Source organism: Corythoichthys intestinalis, chromosome 15 (assembly GCF_030265065.1).
Source record: "Corythoichthys intestinalis isolate RoL2023-P3 chromosome 15, ASM3026506v1, whole genome shotgun sequence".
NCBI classification, from domain to species: domain Eukaryota; kingdom Metazoa; phylum Chordata; class Actinopteri; order Syngnathiformes; family Syngnathidae; genus Corythoichthys; species Corythoichthys intestinalis.
The window spans coordinates 16,936,763-16,959,540 of NC_080409.1; the positions used below are offsets into that span (position 1 = coordinate 16,936,763).

The 22,778-nt window shown below is 38.0% G+C and overlaps 1 protein-coding gene across 2 annotated transcripts in view; it reads left to right on the forward strand.

The window, feature by feature from the left end:
- The window catches only part of arid1b (AT-rich interactive domain 1B), a 400,911-nt gene that overhangs the window by 282,821 nt on the left and 95,312 nt on the right, over positions 1 to 22,778 (forward strand). For both annotated transcript variants that reach the window (XM_057859493.1, XM_057859494.1), the window contains one exon: positions 12,880 to 13,150. In XM_057859493.1, coding sequence (XP_057715476.1) covers positions 12,880 to 13,150 — 271 coding nt within the window. The remainder of the gene's footprint in view (positions 1 to 12,879; positions 13,151 to 22,778) is intronic.

Below are 22,778 nucleotides of genomic sequence, written 5' to 3' on the forward strand. Positions count from 1 at the left end.
TACTTCTAAACCAGACATAATAGCGCCTATGGATACATAAAAAGAAATCAGGAATAGTATAAACTCTGGGAAACTTAATTCCTAAAGCTGCAGTCAAAAGCAGTGCACAGCAAACATGGCGCAGACATTTCCGTCCCGGGTTTGAGTCCAGCTGCTGACCAGTGTATCTCTTTTTGGTATGAAAGACGAGGCCGTGACGGGGCTTAGACACGTTATTGCATTATGCATATTGCATTCTGCAGAGACCCTTCATGTTGTTGATGCTTTTTTAATTTTAAAATATTTGAGTTAAATGAACATTTTTAACTGAACTCAAAAGGTAATCCAAACTTTTAAGTGAATATTTATAAGTTGATAACTTTTGCCTTGCAAGTTCTCCTAACTTATTGGAGTTTACACACTGTAAAAAAACAACCTTTAGAATTTACTCAATAAAATTAAAGTAACAATTTACACTCAGTTTGATAGTGTAAAATTTAACAAATTTTACTTAGTAAATATTACCTATGTGCGTCAACAATAATATACTCAAATAATTGGGGTAAGGGTTACTTAACCTTTTAAAACAGATTATATCACTTAATATCAATTAAAATTGAGTATTATTTGCTTATGTTTGTAGCGTATTTGTATTGATATTTTACTGAATGTTTTTAAATAGGTATTAATTAAAATATTAACTTAACTATTATTATTGTAGATAAGGTTTGTTTTACCCTAAAGCCTAAAGTCAACAGAAACATTTGATGGGCAACTGTTTTTATCGACAATATACTCATTAAACTTTTAACAAATTGTCTGCCCAATATAAATTGCATGCAAATATTTTTCATCATAGTACCAGTTCAAGTACAGTACAGTAGTCACCAATGAATGAAGAACCCGAAGGCATCAAAATGAAAAATATGCGAACAACATGAGTTTAAGAAAAGTTTTAACTGAACAGTGAACAACACGAGTGCATCTTTCAGTTTGAGATACAAATAAGGCAAAAATGCTGTACTATAGATGTTTGAACCCCACGGAAGTGCTATGTTGTAGTATGATAAATTACATAAACTGCAGTGCAAGATAGTTTCATGAAATTAGTGTGCAAATATAAGAAACAAATATAAATGAACTACATTATTAGCAGCAGAAAAGATTTCCTAGAGCAGGGATCACCAACTCCAGTCCTCAAGGGCAGTCTGCTTTCCACATCTCCGTCATCCAACACACCCGAGTCAAATAATCAGGATCATTATCAGGCTATTGGGCAGCTTGCTGATGAGATGTTCCTTAATACAGGGGTCCACAACCTTTTTTACACCACGGACCGTTGTGATTCAGGTCTTTTTTTCACGGACCGGTGTTCTGTCAAATTTTGCACCCTTAGAAAATGTTGCTCCCAAAGCTTTTGTGGGCCTCTTTTATATTCAGTCGGACTCTCAATGTTATCCAATGGTGCTAAAAAACTATTTACATCATAAACATACATGTGCAACACAAAAATGGCGTAAATTAATGCTTAATTAATGCTGTCTATATATTTCAGTCTACCTGCCTTCTATTCCTCTTGTGCTTATCTCCATTGCTGATTTCAGTGATTATTAGTAGTAGTAGTTTTTGCTTTATTTTTATTTTTGTTTTATTTTTATTCTGTGATTAAATGCGATCTTTTGTCTTGGTTTTTACGTTGTGTTGATTTAAATGTGATTTTTATGGTCTTCATGTGATGTAAAGCACTTTGAATTGCCTTGTGTTGAATTGTGCTATATAAATAAATTTGCCTTGCCTTGCCTTAACGACACGGCGAAGTCGTTAAATGAGAGAGCTGCGTGCGGTTGTTGTGTGCAGCTAACATGGCAAACATACGTTACCGTAATATTCCTTTCTATAAAGATAGTTAGTAGTGTTTACTTTGGAATCGCTGCATTCGCGGCCATTTTTAACGTTACACGCATTGAAAATTTGTCAGAACACCTGCAATGTGCGGCAGAAAAATACAGCAAATATAAAATACCATTTGTTTTTAGCCCCGTTGTGTTAAGTGCAGGGAAAAAATAACTCACTGCTGAATCAGTGGGAGGCCTGAGCTTGTTTCGTTGAGACGAGATGGTCCCATCAAAGTGTGATGGAAGTGTGAGGGAAGCCCGCTTCACAAAGATACGATGTTGGAAATCGTAGCACAGTTTTCGATGCTCTCCTAGCGATGTCAGGATATTCCGGAATGACTTTAATCCAGAACCTCGGTAGAGTTGTTGTCTCAAATGTACGTTTAAGGTCGCCGTCATTTGTGATCTCTACAAATTGATCCTCTTGTACAGACATGCTCGAATCACTCTGTTTATTCACAAACGGGTCACGAATCCACTCCTTCGCAGTTCCTGGGTTTATAGTGATTGGGAAGTAGCGTAGATTTTGTTTTCTTCGAGGTTGTAGGCTCATCTTCTGACTCGTCATGTGCCCTTTTCCCCTTGAAAAATCTGTCTGTTTTTCAGTCATTCTAGTGTGTGAGCTAATTATTTCTGGGAGCAAATGTGATGCGCCCGCCGTACGTCAGACATTATTATCGAGGACAAACAAGATGTACTGCTAGCAGTCCAATCAATGGATTTCTATGCCAACATTCCATCCTGTAGTATTATATCTAGTGTAGACAGGGATACTGGTGTGTTAAGGGGCACAGGCCAAAGTTAATTTGGCCATTATGCAGTCGTTAATAGATTATTATTTCTTCTGCGGCCCGGTACCAAATGCGCCACGGACCGGTACTGGTCCGCAGCCAGGGGGTTGGGGACCCCTGCCTTAATACATATTGACTAATCTGAGTTGTGTTGGCCTCAAGTGGTTGCTGCCATTACTAGGTTTACACGTCTTAGTAGCAACCCAGTGTCATTTAATGTAAATAGTAACGTTAGCTGCTGCTGGCTGTGTGCTGCAACGGCACACCTCAGCAAATGGTGGATGGGGTACTTCTAGTCAGGGACTGGGGGGGACGTGCCACTCAATTATACAGAAGGGCAACAATACTGTATGCCGTAACTGAAAAGTTAATTAAAAAATAAGGTTAACGGTTCGAATTAAGCAACATTATTACCAGCCACTCATGCTGCTATGCTCTGGAGAACATCGTTAGCTAGCTATCAGGAATGGCTGTCGAAAGCCAGGAATAAAATATACAAATATTTTACTATAGGGGCTTCGTAATTTAACACGCAGCATACCAGGCTTGTTAATGTTTTCGCATTGTCAATTTCAAAAGAAACAGTAAGTTCAAACTTAGATGCTACTGTACGATGCCATCCATGTTGTAGTGCCCCGCCAATTGAAATGTAACTTCTTTCAGTTTCAAATAAGACTCATTTGCACATGCGCAGCCTTGAGCACAAACCTAATATTTTTGGGTAGATATTATCTAGTTTGTTCAAGTTGAAATTTTTACTGATTAAAATTAGGTAAAGAGAGTTAATTTTAACCAATTTATTACAGTTCGCTTGCTTACCTAAATACTGTATTTGCCCGAATATAAGACTGTGTTTTTTGCATTGAAATAAGACTGAAAAAGTGGGGGTCGTCTTATATTCACGGTCTAGACATTATACCCATTCACGACGCTAAATGGCGCCAGATATCATTGAAGCTAATGCTGAACTTGAGGAGTAATGTTCTGTCATGACAGATCTCAGCTACTCTCAAGTTTAACCAGTTTGCATCATTTTATTGCAATGTTTTTCCTTATTCAGATTTGTTTCAAGACTACAGTTACAGTTACCTCACTTTGATGGTTATTGCAGATATTGCAATTTTGTTGTTTTATCACAATAGATTGGTTTATTTACATTTTAAAAACCAGAAGCCATTTATTTACGAATGTGATTGCACTTAAGTTTACGTATTTAAATGTTCAGATATTAAGATTTGAATGAGGCCAAATAACATGCTTTTTCTCTCAAATATATTGTTATAATCATTTGTTTCAGATGTACTGTAATTATTTTCTGTATAAAAATTAAATTTGTGTTCAAAAAGTCTTTTTTCAAACTTGAGTCTTGAAAAAGAGGGGGTCGTCTTATAATCAGGGCCGTCTTATATTCGGGCCAATACGGTACTTTTAGTGTAATCAATACAATTTATATGGATCATAATTACTACTCACATTTTTTTTTCATAGCGCAATGTTCAAAACATACTCTGTTGAGTTGATATCAGATGACAATGAAAAGTGTTCAATTTGTTATCCTTTAAAAGTCTAAAGTGGAGGATCGAATAAATCTTTTCTGCATATTCAGTCTTGTCCAAATACTTCTTGACCTAACAGTACAATGCTTTGTCACCCTAAAACAAACATGCAATGTAGTGTACTGTATTTGTCTACTGTAAATACTCCACTCTTTAGTATAAAGATGTGGTAGATATATTTCTCCACATAATGATACTTGCACACAAACACACACAGGTCTCATCTGTCCCCCTCGGCAGCATCAGTACCCAAGCGAGTCTCACTGTGACAGCCCAGTCGCGTTATGTCTGTCACAAACGCACACACTTGCATACACACAGGCATTGTAGACAGGTGCCAATGCCAGCAAGGTGAAAGGTCACGAGCCGCTGCCTCTCCAATGTTGTGTGAAATTTGTCGATGGAAGTCTTGTCCCATTATGTACATTCTGTGTATGTGCATGTGTGAGTTTGTGAGTGTGCATGAGGTGGGCAGCGGCCATCTCAAAGTGAGTTGTTATTATCACCACAATATTTTTCTTATTATGACAATTACATGCTCCAGGAGTGAATTAAGCAGTACAGGACGCCAAGCAGGAGAGGTTGACAGCTATTCGGAGACTCAATACACACAGCAATTTACAGCCTGCAGCCAAACAAATTGGATTTGGGCCACTTTGGATCGGGGCTCCTGATTGTCGGGCGTTTGGATGCTGCAACCACATGTCTGTCTGGATGGTTAGCTTGCTGCTTGGCTGGTGTGACTACAGTAGACACAAAACTCTGTGGCCCGTGACAAGAATTAGTTATTAAGTACAGGAAGGATGAGGGATGGAAAGCGTATTAAACTAAAGGAGCATTGTAATATTTTAATGGTGGTGTTTTACTAATATAATGGGCGTATTTGGAATGAACATTTATGGAGTGAAAGGGTGTTAAGGTTTACCACCCTTTTATTTTATTTGTGCAGCTACTTTTTTGGTCTTGGGCAACACAGCTGTGCTCAAGTGTGTGTATAATCCAAACGAGCCACTAAACAAATTACTGATACGCATTTTCCCACCTCTAAACTGCAACTGGAAAAGCTGGCAACAGCACCCAATTAGGCAAAATGCAATTATTCCCATCCATTCACATGATTAGCCCGTGGGTTAACAACCTAGCTGTGTATCACGCTAACTCATGGTTTCTGTATTTGGAAAAGCCATCACCATGGATACGCTGGCTGTCATGGAAACCTACTGTGTATAAAGCAGCTGCTGATTGGAAAAAATAACCTCCAGTCCTATTAGGAGGCTGTGCTCTTTGGACAATCAAATGACTAGAATGGCTGGGACAGGGAGTAGTTACAAAGTTACAAGGGTGACACGGCCAAAGAATAAAGCAAGGGTAGATGAGGCCAAACTGGCAGAGCGGGTAGCCACTCTTCACAATAACATGATGGGAAACAAAAGCTTTGTGTTTCACTATTGATATTGCATTAACCGAAACAAAAAGATGAGGAAAGTCAGGCTCTTTTGGTAAAAGAGAAATCTCGTTCTTGCATGAAAGCAAGCAAATTAAGCAAATCCTCATGCTAAATCACAGCTAATTAGTGCTGCAACGATTAATCGATTAACTTCGATTAATTCGATTATAAAAAAGATTCGAATCAAATTTTTCTGCTTCGAGGATTCGTTTAATTACAGTGCAGTGAAATGGTTTGTTTTTGAAATGCTTGCATTTAGTTTTATTGATTTAAGTGGATACACTGCCATCTACTGGCAAGAGTGAATATGACATAACATGGCTGGATCCAGATGCTCCTTGATAAGACCAACATAAGGTTGTAAGTTTTTGTTTGAGCTAAAATGATTTTTATGCATTTGTAATTTAGTTTAGAGGTATATTTAGGCGGGTTTTTTTGTTTGTTTGTTTGGATTTTTTCAATGGGAATATGTGTTTGGACCATTTGTTAAGAGCATTGTTAAAAAAATTTATTTTATTTTTTTTTAAACCTTAGCCACTTGTTGTTTTGTTGTTCTTCAATCCCCATTAATTATTTTTTAAGCTCATATATTTTAATTTATTGTTAAATGCGAAATTGTGAAATGGAAGAGCAATTCTGCATAGTTAAAAAAAAAACCTCAGGAATTTAATTTGTACTTGCATTTAATGCTCTTTTGAACATGCAATCTTAGGCTACGTTCATACTACAATTCTTAATGCACAAATCCGATTTTTTCGTGTTTTTCCGACTCGAGTGAGGCATTAACTTGACAGTCTGAACGTGACAAGTTTTGTAGAACTGGACCATTTCAAATCCGATCTGGGTCACTTTCGTATGTGGTTCAAATCCGATCTGGGCCACATTTTTCCAGACTGTCGTTGCAGTCTGTACTGTCCAGTCTCCCAAATCGGAATTCATGCAGCAATTACGTCATCAAATAGCGAGAGAGACGCTACGGTAGCGGTGCAGCCGTGCGTTATTAGCGCCTAGCTTGCATTGAACACAGCTTTTGGGGAAGGGCTGGGCTTGACAACAGTCATAAAAAAATTAAAATGGGTTGAGGATAAGCCTGAGAATGATCGGTTTTCTCTCTGCTCTATATGAGCAATATTTCAACATTGCTTACACGGCCGAGAGTCGGGGCAAACTGCCCGTATTTTTGTGTGACATGCACGGACAGTGCGTGCATGCTATCGATCCATATCAACTTTGAATATAAGGCTAAACGGGGATTATTTATGTCTGTTATTTGTTCCTCTTTTTGAAAAACAAAATATGATATCCCTGGAATGACGGATGACAGCCAGCATGTGTTGCCTTTTGTTTTGATGCTTCTGTGCATGCGGGCCCTCTTGCTCAGTGCGTGTCGGACTGCGAATTAGTGCGCATGCGTATTACTTGAATGGTCTCAATGGACAAAGGCAATCTGAACGGGCACGCCCAAAAAAAACCGATATGACAAAAAATCTGATTTGTGCATTAAGACCTGTAGTATGAACCTAGCCTTAGCGAGCCTTTGTTTTACAATGCCTGAAATTGATTCTGCAACGCATTAAATGTTCATAATCCAATTACTCCATCATTTGAACTAACTAATTGATAGATTAATCGATTACTTAAATAATCGATAGCTGCAGCCCTATAGCCAATGCACCTACAGTTATTTCATGTTAATCCCAAGGACTCTGGTATGAAGTTTCTGAACGATCTCACTTGTAATTATAGATGAGTGAACTAGTAATATTTGATGAGGTATTCATCCGTTTGTAGCGAGGTTAGAGCAAAACACACAGCCCCCAAGCAAAGCAACATTGAGTCATACCGTAATTAAATGAAGACATTTGCTTATATAATGATTCAAATGTATTGTTTACAATGGAAGAAATCAAATGCAGTTTTTTATATGAACAGAACAATGTGCGCACATACAGTACTATACAAGTGCTTATACAGTATATTTATTACTGCGAGTTAGGTTTAATGTTATGTCTTAAAATAGCTTTATAGGATTTTGAGGCTATATCGTCCATCCCAACAGGTGTCTTGAAATCTCTCCTGCGGTCGCCAAGAGCCTCTAACACTTAGAACTGCTGCGAGTTTAAAGAACAAAACGTCAAAATTAACGAGAAAATTAACGCGACATTATTTGCATTTAGTTTAATTTTAGAAAAGATAAGACATAAAAATTAGTGACGACCTTAATAACAGTATCATCCTGATAATGTGTTTTATTTAACGAGCAATGATATAATGCAGTACTATGCCATGTTTTTTTTTTTTGTGCAATAAAACATAAACAGTTACTAAATTAAGGCAAATTGGAATTTATGGATGCTAACTAAGGTTATAGTCTGTTACATTATGTTGGGTCATTTTATAAAGTATTAGATGTGCAGTGACAAGAAGGTCCTCATCTTCTGTTGTGAAGGAAGATTTGTTTTTCTGTTGCACCTCTTGTATGAAAACCCATTAAATTGCACAGCAGCAATGAAGGTAAAGATAACTTTAATTTAGAGAAAACAGGATAACAAACTGTTGCAGGCTGGTGTCACATTTGTGTGCATTGAGTCTCAGGTGGGGTCAGACTGAAAGGGCCACCGGGCCTGTTTTAGCAGCTCGCATCAGCTGGCATTCACCCGCTACTCTTCCTCCCTTGGCGAGTACTAGTCAGGAAACTGGGGTCACTCACAGGTGACATCCCCCTCAGTTTTTAGATACAGTTCAGGCTCAGCTGCCAGTCGCAAACTATGTGTGTAAGAGTGTGTCTGATCTCATCACATATATCCTTCTTTCACATTCGACTACCACTTTTGCTGTTCTGTTCACCTGCTACACATTTATGCAATGAGTGTTCCTTTAGTATTGATGGGGATTCCCTGCCCTGAGCTCAAATACCGAATAAGGCCAAAACACACTCTCACATGTACACACATCCCGCTGTGCTTGCAACAGGCAAGGAAAACTGGAAAATGAGGGGGTTTTATGTTTGCTTTTTTTAGATTATTTTTATTTTCTTTAAACCTATTGCAATTAGGCATGTGCCAGTATAAGATTCTGACGGTATCATAACCTTAAGCAGAAATATCACGGTTTCACAGCAGGGGTCGACAATATAAATGGCCTGGTGGCCCGGACGCCTTTTTAAAACCGTGAAATGCTCCCACCACTGGCCCGGTGGTGCCAGTAAAATGTGTTGATTAAAAAAAAAAAAAACAAGCGAACAGAACACAAATACTGTAGTATTTAAATGCATACATGTGCATTTGTGTGGTTTAGAAATCAAAAAAGAAATCAAGTCTTATTTTAAGTAGTAGGAGAGATTGTAATAGAATTGTAAAAAGCTTTCGGCAAAAACGGAATAGCTTTTTGTTAACTACAGTTCCACACAAACGTACATCGAGATCTTATTTAGCTTAGCAATTGGAGGCGTGAAAGCAATTTTTCCAGTGTCCCAAATTTGCCGTGACGTTTCTGTCTACGTCCACCAAACAGAATGCTACGACTACGCCAGTGCTCACTGCCGTTGGGAACGCACCCTCCCAGTGGCGGTTTTAGGGGGGGGGGGGTGCATAAAGGCACTGCCCCCCTCTCTAATTTGAATGGAATCGTCATCTATTTTGATAGTCAATAAACCATTTAGAGACATTATCAATAAGGGTGTAACAGTACATTTATTTGTATTGAACCGTTTCGGCATGTGGTGTTCGGTTCAGAACGGAGCCATACCGAACGAGTTTCTGACGTAATGTAACCCTTACTTTTCGAGGCTGTGAGTCGATGGGTTACAGTTTCTTTTTGTAGATTATATTTACTCTGTCTTCTCTAGTATAATGAGGACCAACACGGCAGGACAGTACCCAGAAACGTCAACGGCGCGGCAACGTGGCCGCCGCGAGAACGCAGTAATACGCGGGCGTTAAAGTCAATCAGCCAATGCACACCAGTCGCAGCGCGGCCGTGTGTTAGACGCGTCCCAGAAGCGGCTCAACACGACGCACCCGAAAAGAACGGCAGAGCTATATTATTTGACGTGAGACGCGAGACTCCTGCGTCAATATTAGTACCGGTAGCTATGCTCGGGCAGCCCGGAAGTCACTCGTGTAAAAATACGGTGGATCCGGTCGATTTTAATATGCAACCGTAACCCACTTTTTGAGTCCATCAGATTTCTTGAGTGGCAGATCGGGGCACGGTTTACTTGTCTTTGTTGATTTACTGCTGTCTTTTCTGCTAAAATAATAACCAACACGGCCCCATGTTCAATACAAAACCCTCATAACACAGCAAAACAAGTAGGAACTAATATTCACTTAGGAACTAAAGTTATACAACATAAAATATACAATAAAAATGAATACTACATCACATTTGTAAAATATAAACACTTAATAAAATAAATAATAGCCATTTAAATAAAATACATTGAAATGAGCTAAAACACCTGTAATTTCATAATATGAATAATACACAGATCCTGCTTACACAATTAAATGCTTGAGTACATAATAAATGAATTGTTAGTGTCTTTAAAGTATATAACCGATAAATGAAATGTTCGTGTCTATATATTACATATATAATACTACTAATAAGTAGGGTTGTTCTGATCATGTTTTTTTGCTCCCGATCCGATCCCGAACGTTTTAGTTTGAGTATCTGCCGATCCCGATATTTCCCGATCCGATTGCTTTTTTTTTTGCTCCCGATTCAGTTCCAATCATTCCCGATAATTTTTCCCAATCATACACATTTTGGCAATGCAATAAGAAAAAAATGAATAAAACTCAGACGAATATATACATTCAACATACAGTACATTAGTACTGTATTTGTTTATTATGACAATAAATCCTCAAGATGGCATTTACATTATTAACATTCTGTCTGTGAGAGGGATCCACGGATTGAAAGACTTCTAATTCTTAAAGGATAAATGTGACTTTGTATATTGTGACTCAATATTGCTTATATTATTATATTATAATATATGTTGAGCTTTCAGTAAATGATACTGTAGCCATTTAACTATTCTGCCCAAATGCATGATGGGAAGTGCAACCATGACTGTGCGTAGTGGTACCAATTGATATATCGTCTCTGCGTTGGGAAATAACATAGGGTGTTGAGAAATAGATCAATTACTACTTTTCTTCCCCACTTTGCTTCCCACGATATTTCTAATTGTAGGGAGAGGAAATGTAAGGCTTTAGCCAATTAAAAAAAGGTTCCAAAGTCTGCCAAAATCCACTCTACTCATTTTACACTGCCTTTTAGCTCTATACATAGGTAAAACAGCGCCATTACAGATTGAACGCGACAATGCGTGATAAATTTTTTAAAAATTAATTACCGCTGTTAACAGGATAAATTTGATAACCCTACCTTAAGCCTAAACTAAAGACTGATGGATGAGTGTAACATATTATGTCTGTAACGTTAAATACAATTAGAAAACTATTTATTCAAAATATATATATATATTACAGAAAGGCATGTCCGATATTTTTTTGCCGATTCCGATACTTTGAAAATGACGTGACCGGACCCGATCGATCGGGACATCTCTACTAGTAAGTGTTATACATTTAATATATTTCTACAATACACGGTGATAGTCTGCTTTCTTACAATGTTTGTAGTATGCTTTGTCATTACTTTACTATTGTAGTGGTCCCAAGGGCTGACAATTCAGCTTCCAGTAAGTAACCACAAGAGTCAAGCTCACTTTATTTCCGCACTCACCCATCTCATGCATTTCACAACTATTTACAATCGTGATGTCAATTAATCCACAAGTCCTTGCGGCAGTGAATCCTACCAATAAGAGCATCACGTTGCCTCATCGAATCCACCAATAGGAGATTATAATGTTAATACTGTATTATAGTGTGCCCTTTTAGAGTATGCTCTCAGAGAATGTAACAATGACAAATTTGAGCATACATTTTGAAATGTCAAAAATAGTTGTAAAGAGTCATTTTTTAAAAGTACTCTTTAGAAATTACACATAATTTCTATTTTAAGTGTATTTTACCATAATAAATTTATATCAAGAGTAATATAATTATTTTTCAAGTGTGTTCAAATTGTAGTACAATTTGTTATAGTGCATTTTAAATATATTACTAAAATTGTGAACATACATGAAATACAAAAAAAGTAAATTTTTTTCTCACAAGGGTGAAAATTGTCCTAATCTCTTTATTAGCCTCTTGATAAAAATAAATAAATAAATAACAATATCAATAGGGTGGGAAACAGTTTTGTTTTTTTAACTTAAATTTTTGTTTTGTTTATTTAAAAAAACGAAAAAGAAGAAAAATCTATCCACGGTATTCTCTTACATTACATATACATTACATTACATATACATTCATTCAAGTTTAATTATTCCTTTATTCACATTTCATTAATATGAAAAGGGGGAATCTGGAAACATTTTTTTCAATTTTTTGATTTGAAAACAAAGGAATAAACAGGAAATGTTCTGCATCCATCCATCCATCCATCCTTCCATCCATCCATCCATCCATCCATCCATCCATCCATCTAGGCTGTATTGTGGATGAGCGATTAGAATGTTTGCCTCAAAGCTCTGAGGTTCGCAATTTGAATCTTGACGTTACGCCCTGTTTTAATTTGACATGTTTTTCCCCATTGTTTGGTCTTCTGCGGATACTTTACCTTCATCCAAATACACAAAACAAAATGCACATATAGTTCATTTAAGGATTTTCAACGGTCTAAAACATGTAGCACAGCGGCAGCACGGCATGTCTTATTTGCACAGAGAAATATGTCGCCGCATCACTCAATACTTGAAACTTTTTGTGGCTCGACACAAAAAGTTGACCAGACTCAATCCCCAGAGGCACCCGGATAGGTTTAAGAACCCTATCCATAGATTTGAATGAGAGTGTGAATTATTGTTTGTTTTGTGTGACCTGCCTGTATCAGGACCACAAAGAGTCTGGGGTGTATCCCACTTCACGTCCAGAGTTAGCTAGTCAAGGTTCCAGCTCACCTCCAACATCATTAGGATGAGAGAAATAGTAAATTCATGGAACGAGGTACCAGTACAGTAGAAAAAAATTATTAAAGTATATCAGCTGTTATATTGCAGTTATCCATGACCATACATTTCTCATGGTTACTTCACTTAGATTTGACACTTTGGTCTTCTTTTCCAGGATTTGTCTGGCTCAATTGATGACCTCCCCACGGGGACAGAGGCTGGTCTCGGATCAGCCGTCGGCAGCGGCAGTAACCAAGGAGAGCAAACAGGTGCCAGCATCCAGAGACAATCTCCTTTCTCTCCCCACGCCTCGCCACGCCTTCATAGCCAGAGGAGTGGACCTTCACCCTCCCCTGTGGGCTCACCTGCAGGCTCCAGTCAGTCCCGTTCAGGCTCTGGACCCATCTCCCCCGCCAGCGGACCCACCGCTGTTGCCAACGCATCAGGTAGAAATGCCAAACATTTCCAACCAGTTCAGGTTGCCATTTGTCATACACAGTTTTACTTTAAAAGGATTTTTGTTAACTTGGTTTACCCTGAAATATTTAACAACAACAAAAAACACACAAAAAAGCACAGCTTTTTGCACAGTTTTGCATCATGTGACCAGCAAGTGTATTGTAAACCTATCACTCCTGAAAGAGCAGTTCCGACACGTTGATTTTTGTTTGACCTTTCCATTTTGTCACTGGACTAAAACCTAAGCCAAATTTCATTTGTGCATGAAGGCGTCTCTATGAAGGATTTTAAAAAGGTCAAAAAGTTTGCCACCAACAAGATTACAAAGCTTTTAAAAACGAAAAAATCGTTTGAGCATATTAAACTACAGGCTCAATTTTCAATGTATTTGAATTGAAAATGAACTTGAGTGTATATGCTGTTTTAGACTATTGCGCATCAATCTAAGATGTCTAGACTTTGGTATGTCTCATTCATGACAAGAGCTGATTTAGACCTCTGCAATATTGTTCTTTTTATTTTCATCAAGTAGTTTTCAAAAGTTCAAAAGCATTTGACTTGGAATCTTTTGATATCCATCACAACAAATTACACAGAACATGTTTTATCTAAAATGTCACTTTTGTGCCCACAACTTCAAAGCAGTGTTATGAAAATATGTTTTATAGGGCGCTTGTCAGTCATGGACCAACCTCCCAAAATTAAAACCGTCTCAAAACTTTAGGGACTGATATACACAAATTTAACACTATCATGTTTGAAATTTACAAACTTCTTTTTAATCTTCATTAGACATTTTGAAATTTGCGAAAGTACAGATTGAGCATAATCTTTGTGAAATATGCTACAATCAATTTATTTTCTTATTATAGTATATTGTTTATCCTTCATAGAATGAAGCCCTCAGGTGAGTGGCAGTCTAGTGACTAGCAGTGGTGGAATGTAACGAAGTAAAAGTACTTCGTTACTGTACTTAGGTACATTTATGTGTATTTGTACCTTACCTGAGTACAAAAGTGCCTATGACAGGAAAAAAAAGTCTTAAATAGCATTATTATGTGAATTAGAATCATATTTTGAGACGTTTCAACTATATACAACAATTTGGCAAAGCACAGATAACAAATTAGTCTTTTAATCTGCCGTTTAGCCCCTGCCTGTCATTATAGCGCTCTAGCGCCCCCAACAGGAGGATGACATTAGGCAGGGTCATGGTTTCATCTGATTTAGAATTCAGCCCATTGAGGGGGAATTATTCAGAACGAGGAAAATGCGACGAAGAGAGCCTCTAAATGTCATTGTTTCAATCTTTCTACTCCAATATTTTTACAGGATATTCTTTTTATCGGAGTATTTTTCCCCAATTACTAATTAATTGGTATGGTCATGACAAATGAGTCTTGTGCTAAATTGAATATGAAATATTAAAAATGCATTTATTCATTACGACATGGCAAAATTTCTCCGTAATGGTCAAAACTGTCTACTTCTTGCACTTTCCCGAACGATATTTTATGCCACCGGAATTAGTCCGGCTTTTGTCATTTACCTGCCCCGGCTTCGGAGATTGTAAACAAACCAGGAGGCATGACAGCTAGCTGATATGCTGACCCAAACCGAGTGATGTTTCAAAGTCCGTGCATGCCTCCCAAACAGCTTGTTGGCGTGTAGACAGCACCTCATACCCACTGTGAAGTATGGGGGTGGGTCAGTGATGCTGTGGGGCTGTTTCGCTTTCAAAGGCCCTGGGAACCTTGTTAGGGTGCATGACATCATGAATGCTTTGAAATACCAGGACATTTTAAATCAAAATCTGTTGCCCTCTGCCCGAAAGCTGAAGATGGGTCGTCACTGGGTCTTTCAGCAAGACAATGACCCTAAACAAATGGCCAAATCTACACAGAAATGGTTCACCAGACACAGAATCAAGCTCCTCCCATGGCCATCTCAGTCCCCAGACCTCAACACCATTGAAAACCTGTGGGGTGAGCTGAAGAGGAGAGTACAGAGGAGAGGACCCAGGTCTCTGAATGATTTAGAGAGATTTTGCAAAGAGGAGTGGCTGAAGATCCCTCTTTCTGTCTTTTCCCATCTTGTGAAACTTTATAGGAGAAGATTAGGTGCTGTTTTGTTGGCAAAAGGGGGTTGTACAAAGTATTAACACCAGGGGTGCTAATAATTGTGACACACATTATTTGATGTCAAATAATTATTTCTTTATGTGGGATTTTTGCCACACTGAATAAATGCACTTGTATTGAAGGTTGGATTTTTCTCTTTTTTTCCATTAAGGTCCCATATTATTTAGAAAAAAAATATATTAGAAGCTAAAAAACACATAATTATTATGAATCCAATAATTATGGAGGGCAATGTAAATTAGGCCTGCACAATATATTGTTTCAATACTGTCATCGCGATGTGCACATGCGCAATAGTCGTATCGCAGGATATGCGATTATTTTTTTATTTTATTTTTTTTTGAACACGTAAACTTTTGGTTTGAAAGGAAAAAAAAAAAAAAAAAAAAAAAAAAGGCAGCAACTGTGCCGAGACATAGCTTCCTGTATCCCTTTTATACACAGCAAATCTTCATCATTCACAGATAAACCCTGGTCTTTTGGACGGCCGCGCAAGTTGATCCATTCTTCACATTTTTTCCTCTGGGTTCTTGGTTTCGGGAAACGTATGAAGAAAACATCCTTCATATGTGTTAATGTCTATAGTCGTTTCTGCAAGTTCCATAGCAGCAGTGTTTGATCGGCATGTTCTTTTTTTTTTTGAAAGATTACCAGAGAAAACAAGCAGAAGTAACATGGATTGTATGTGAGGGTGTGTATATAATGACCTGCTTCCGCGTTACGATGGTGACGTCACTGTCTAAAAATAGCATTCGTGCGGTACGCTATTGAGTGGTCACCAGCCAATCACAGCGCATAAATGATTCTTTAGAATAGTAATATCGAAATTCTTTATAAGGAAGTGATGAATTAGGCAACGCAAGTCTGTCTTTTGTCTTGAGCTGAGGATGGAATTACTGCATAATAATATTAGGCTTAAAAAAAGGGATGTGGATTTGTTTTGCAAATGTGAAGAAACTGTGTATGTGTGTGTGCACACGCATGCCATTCCAGACTGGCCACCCTCTTCAACCGGCCACCTCTCTGCCCCACTGAGCGGTTGAGCGACATATCAGCGCGCCTCAGAGCTGTCATTCAATGTGATGAAGCGGGCCAAAATGTCTTGAGTGAGATGCTGATGTCAGACCTCCTCCTTCTCCTCCTCTTCCTCCTTACCAACATGATTGACACTAATGAAAACTGGGACAGTACTTTTGCCGGCACTCTTGCCAAGAATCGTGTCGAGAATGCCGATTAAGGCGGCAAAGATGGGCAGCGAAACTGATTGCTGGGACATGATTAATAAGAAAATATTTTAAAGTGTTCCCTGTGCCAAATAAATGGTGATAAAGTGTGGAGCACTGCGTAACATTTGGCGAGTCTTAGCAGCTTTACTACGCTCACTTTGAATTAGATCAATGCTCAGGCAGCTAATGTGGTTAACACATATCTGATTACTAAAACCTCCACTTTCTAACTCTTCATCACAAGTTAAGACACTTTCATTAATCCGCCTGTTTGAGTTGGTGCATCAGAGGGAGAGAGAGGAAGCAGAGCAACATTGTCTGTGTGTCTGCGTGTGTGCGTATGTATTAAGGGCATGCAATAATGTCTCTCCACTTCATTATGTAGTTTTATGAACAACAATGTCCACTAAATCAACAAAACATTAATAAGCGACTTAATTAGTGAGTAAAACAAATTGTTTTAAGATGCAATACTGACTGATCTTCAGTTGTGAAAAAAATCATGACAACACTTCTTGTGGCTCCATTTCACTGAGTTTTATTAATGTCACTGCCATACAAGTGGTACCGTTGGCTCTGTTATGATTGATTGTGGCTCTTGGATGAATTTACTCTGATAATTTGGGTGTTTTTGGCAGTTTTGTCTGATTAGACTTCATTGTGGCTATGTTTTTAATGCCAACAAGTTACATTTATTATCTTCTGTTTTTTTTTTCTTTGTTAATTACACCCAAGCTCAGAGTGTAAAAACACAAAGTTGCAACTAATGATCGCAGAAATGCCAACAGAGTTCCACGAGTGGGTTGACAGATGTGGTGTGTAAAAAATTAAAAAATACAAAAACACAAATTTTAGAAACTCTTTCCAGAAGAGTGGAAGTTATTCCAGCTGTAAAGGGGGAAAGTGTGTTCATTCTTCCGTTTCGAGTTCCTACAAGATAGATGGTCGTTTGATGAATAACACTATCTTAGTCCAAATACTTCACATGTAAAACACAAGGTGGTTTATCTTTGAGCAAGTGTGGCAAAGCAGCTAATGGGTCTTGTATGAAAGATGGGAGCTGAACAGCAAACATGTGTTTCAGATTGATCACATGCCAATGTTATCGTCACTTAATAGTGGCTGACGTTTATCAACATTGCTTCACTGCTTTCACACTGCACCAAATACGCACTGAATGATAGGGAAGAAATGCAACTACTTAACAGGTGTATGTCAACCAAAACATAATTGCACTTGAACTGTGAATGTCTATTAGAAGTTTACAGACATTTTCAGGAAATTATGCAAAAAACTGCCATCTTTCTTGAGAATTTTCCATATTATGACTGTATTTTCATAAATATTCATTTGTTTTAAAATGTTTTTTCCTTAATTCTTAACTTGTGTTTTGCTCTTTTTGGTTGGGGTAGATTAAAAAATAGAGTGAAGCTGGTATTTGGTCAGTATTACCCACTGTAGAAGTACAATAGGCCATGATTGGCCTTCTATTGGAAAGGTTTGCATAACTGCAGGCAGGGCTGGGCGATATGGCCTTAAGTACTTATCCCAGTAAATTGAGCAGATTTACCTCGATAACAGTAAATGACGATAAATTCGCTCAAGCAGACTGTTACGTAATTTGAAAATTTGAATCAATGCATGAAATACAAATAAACCGTTTCTTGTTGATTTATTTAACAGCTTTCAATTTAACATATTTAACAATTGTGCACGCAGTGTAAGCAATAAGTATATAAAATATCTTGCAAACGAAAGGCATTCAAGTATTAACATTTATAACAGCTTGTATACTTGAACAATGTATAACATTATAAATATCAATATGGCCACTGTGCAAAAATGTCATTGTAACACAAATGACTAACAGCAAGAGGGGCTTGAACAGTACACTTCAGAGGACCTAGTATCAGACAACTTACTGTTAATGGCTCCTGTGACATGATTACTCAACACAAGTGTTTACTTCAAGGTTTCAGGTTTTTTTCCCAGAGCATTTTCTGAAATACACGCACGCACTCATGCACCCCCCCCCCCACACACACACACACAGCTCTACTGCTCTAACTATTATGCCAATGACACATTTAAGATTTTACGATGGCAGTAATGACACAAAATACAGCAAGCACATACAGAAAAATAGCTGTGGCCATTAAACAGTCATATTATTTGCTACACTGTTGGAATATACTTTATGCTGTATCGATGTCGAGTTCTTCCTTGGCACCAACACCACACTATGAGCTTCAACTAATGCTATAGTCAAAACGCCTGTGGCCTGGCTATCAGTAACACTTTCACTATTATCCGACTTCGTCACGTTCACTTGTAGCGTTAGCTGCTGGCGTCAGAGTACCCGGCTTCAGTTTGTTTGATTTCCTGATAGCCACGTGGCTTCACACATAAGAACACTGGCTCCTTTCCATTAATGGAGAATGAGCATAGCCAAACAACACATAGTCAAAGCGGGCTGAAAATACTTTATTTTTACGTTTCATTTTTTTTTAAAAACGAATATACCGACATGCTCAAAATTACGTCGGTCATCTTGGTAAGGCTATATTTTCAGTAAACTGTCCAGCTCTAATTGCAGGTGTATATAAAAAAAATACATTGTAATAGAATAATTTTGGCTTTTTAAAACATTTATGGATTCCATGTTAAGTCTTTCAAGCATTTAAGCATCAGTTGGTTGTTGTCATCTTCTCATTGCACTGATGTGACACGTCACACGGCTGAGCTCTCGCAGGACGACATGCGCCTCGGCAGCGGTCAGAGAGCAATTTCATCATGTCATCCTTTCACCTGGCTGTCAAACACCTACACACAATATATTTGAAAAATAACACCGCAGCTAGGCAGAGCATACACAGCAGCACACATGGTTGCACATACAAATCACTTATAAATGCTTGCTTGCTGGGATGTGACTGTGATAAAGCCTCAGTCAGAGGCGGGCAAGTGGGATACAGACATATTGCCAGGCTATCATGCAACCGTACATTTACACAAATCTATCAAGATAGGTCTGTGATTCCAATACTTTGCCTTCCTCTCTCCTTCCCAGTCTCTCCATGTCGACAATCCAATACATTGGAACATTACCCTCACCTTGCTCTCCTGGAGCCCAAAAGGCACACACTGGGCCAAATTGATTTCCCTCTTGCGCTAGATTTGTGACAATTGCACAGAAATGACATTGCTCAACTGCCAACCGCCTCCACGTATCCACATGCAAAAACAAGTGATATTTCGTATACAAATTCGCTCTGACTGCTGTCATTTGAATAATTTTCCCCCACCATGAATCACTGATCGGAAGGCAAGAAAATATTTTTCTCTCATCTAGATGACCGTAGAGTCTAAGGCTGCAACAACTAATTGATTAAAAAATCAACTAATACATTTTTTGCCAACGAATTTGATAATCGATTTTTGCTGGCAGTCCTGAGCAGTCCTGTTTGGGTCTTTGTTTGTGTGTAATGTGAGGCTCCGCACGCTAGTGATTATTGCTGAATCAATAATACTGTACTACGAAGTGTTGAAAGTTAGATTGTCTTTTTAGTTGTTAGATCCAGTGTGCCTCCGTTAGAGGTGAATAAATGAAGCCAATTGTATTTTTTAATTCTTTTTTGATGAGACGTGACTACTTAGCACAGAGCGCTGAGCTATTTAGCGATTATGCTAATCAGTCTCAGTTTTTATTGTGTTTTGGAGAAGCATATTAGCAGTTGAGTTATCGTTAGATAGTAAAGTTGTCTTATTTCTTTTTATCAAGGAACCACACACATAAACCCGTTCATATAACATAGGGTGACCATATTTTGATTTCCAAAAGAGACAACACTCGGCCCGGCCTCGAGATAATTAAAATTTTGCTCGAAGTTTGCTCAAAGATGCCTTATCAATTTAATATATCCAAAGTGTGCCTCCTCCGTCTGGATAAAAAAATCAGTTTTATGAGTGACAAAATAATAGTTTCCGTAATTTTCGGACTATAAGGCACACCTGACTATGAACAAGTAGCGGTTTATAGTCCGAAAATTACGGTATACTAGTATAACCAAAGGCACAAATTAAATTCAAAATAATAATGTAAAAAACCTGGAATGAAATAATGATTTTTTAAAAATGCCTCTTCTTTATTGGCCTATCATCCTTGAACAAAATAATAGCTGTTTTTTCGATTCTCTTTGTACAAATAAATACTGTGGTGCCTCTACATATTTATATATTTTTATTTAATCTTCTTAATCTTAATTTAATTTAATTTAATTTAATTATTTATCATATTTAAATTCATTCTAGGACCTGGTTTGTAAATCGAAATAGTCGTTTGTCAAGCGGGATTTTCCTATAAGAATTCGTTCCACAGCCCAAAAACCTATGCTAAATCCTTAATAAGTACTGCAGGTGCAATAACTAATAGCAATTACACATACCAAAACAAATTAATTACAAATACAAATCAAAACATTAAGAATGAATTGAAACATTTTTTATTATCACCTTAACTTATAGAGTCTGGCGAACAGAGTTGTGAGGAGACGGCGTGTGCATGTGGATACGTTGAGCCGTGTTCTTTCTAATTTAACAAATGCATTAAATAAGACACATATAAAACCAATAAATTATGGAAAAAATAAGGAATAACAAAAGCGTTTTATATTCACTTTAACTTACTGGTGAACGAGGTCGGAGGAAGGAGACAGCGAATATGTACCTGTATGTAAGTGGGGGGCTGGACCGGTGAGCCGCGTTGACTAGCCAGTTCACTCAGACGCACACCACACTCATAATTTACTATCATTTCCTTCTTAACTTTAATGGTAAGCGTCACCTTTTTTCTTTTTTAACCACCTGCACTAACATTCTTGGATCCCATGTCGATTTCTCTCACAATAAAATATCCGTGCGTCCGCCTTACGGGAAAACAATGAACTTGGGACCCTGTCATAAATCGTCGTGTTTCGAGCGTGTCAAATATACAGTATGTCAAAACAAATGACGAGTCAAATTTTACGTCGGATGTCGAAAGGATCGTATGCTGATGCGATCGTATGTCGAGGTACTACTGTATTGAGTTAAGCCCTCACCTCTTTTCCTTTCATCCAAGCAAAGACTGTCATTGTGTACCTTACCCGTTATTCAACCCTGTCCAGCCTGCTTACATTAACTTCTTCAACTCCTCACATGAATCACCATTGCTTTGGACTGTCTTACCCAAGCTGGTCATCCCACATTCTACTTATTCATCCACTCCTCAAAGTGTTATTTCCATCTCTCCAACACACAACTGGGACCAGTTATCTCTAGGGGTTCCCAGTGTATCCTTAATCACCCTCACTTACTACATATTTTCCATCTCTAGATACTGGCCATCCTCTTAAGCTTTATCTCACCATGTTTTGTCCATTCTTGCACACAGTACATGTTGTCGTACACATTTTACAACCTCCGTCTTTGTCCTCTGAATACATCTCCTTCTATTCTTGTCTTCTCCCCTCTTTCCTCTCATTGGGTAAGCATCCAGTATTCTGGTTAAGTATTCATTTTTGTAAAACATTGTGAACGACTAGTTTACGTGCATGAACATATAGGATTAGTACTGTACAAATTGTAATCTATGTGGATATTCTGATTCAAACTGCAATGCATGGACAGTTCTTGCGAATGGAACTATGGATGAGAAAAAGGGATGATTTAAAAAATAAATAAATTTTAAAAAATTAAAAGTGTATGAATGTCCAGACATTTCGATTGGAAAAGGGGCACACCAGTGGAGGATGCATAGTCAGGTTTTTGCAAAGGGTTGTTGGTAATATTTCGGTTATGAAAGGGTCACTCAATAAGCATGTAAACATAGCCAGTGCCCCACTTCTTTTGAGATGATCTCTTTCCTTGTATTCTTTCCTGCACTTCCTGACTCTACTACCATGTTACATAAAGATCACCTTGACTGTAGTGGTCCCGTCCAAGGTACACCTGCCCTCGGAAAGTCAGTCTCACCTCTTCTGGCAAAGCCTCAGAGCACTGTTCTTCCCTATAAGCTTCCAACACATGTTTAGCTGCTCTGCGATTGTATCCATAATCTTCCAAACCTCAAATTGACTTATACACACCACAGAGGTTGCGCTAGACTTTTTCGTTGTCTGTCATTTTGACTGACAGTGTCATAAAAATCTGGTCATAATCTATTTTTACCCGTCACTTAAATTTTTAAAATGATAATAATGACATATTCA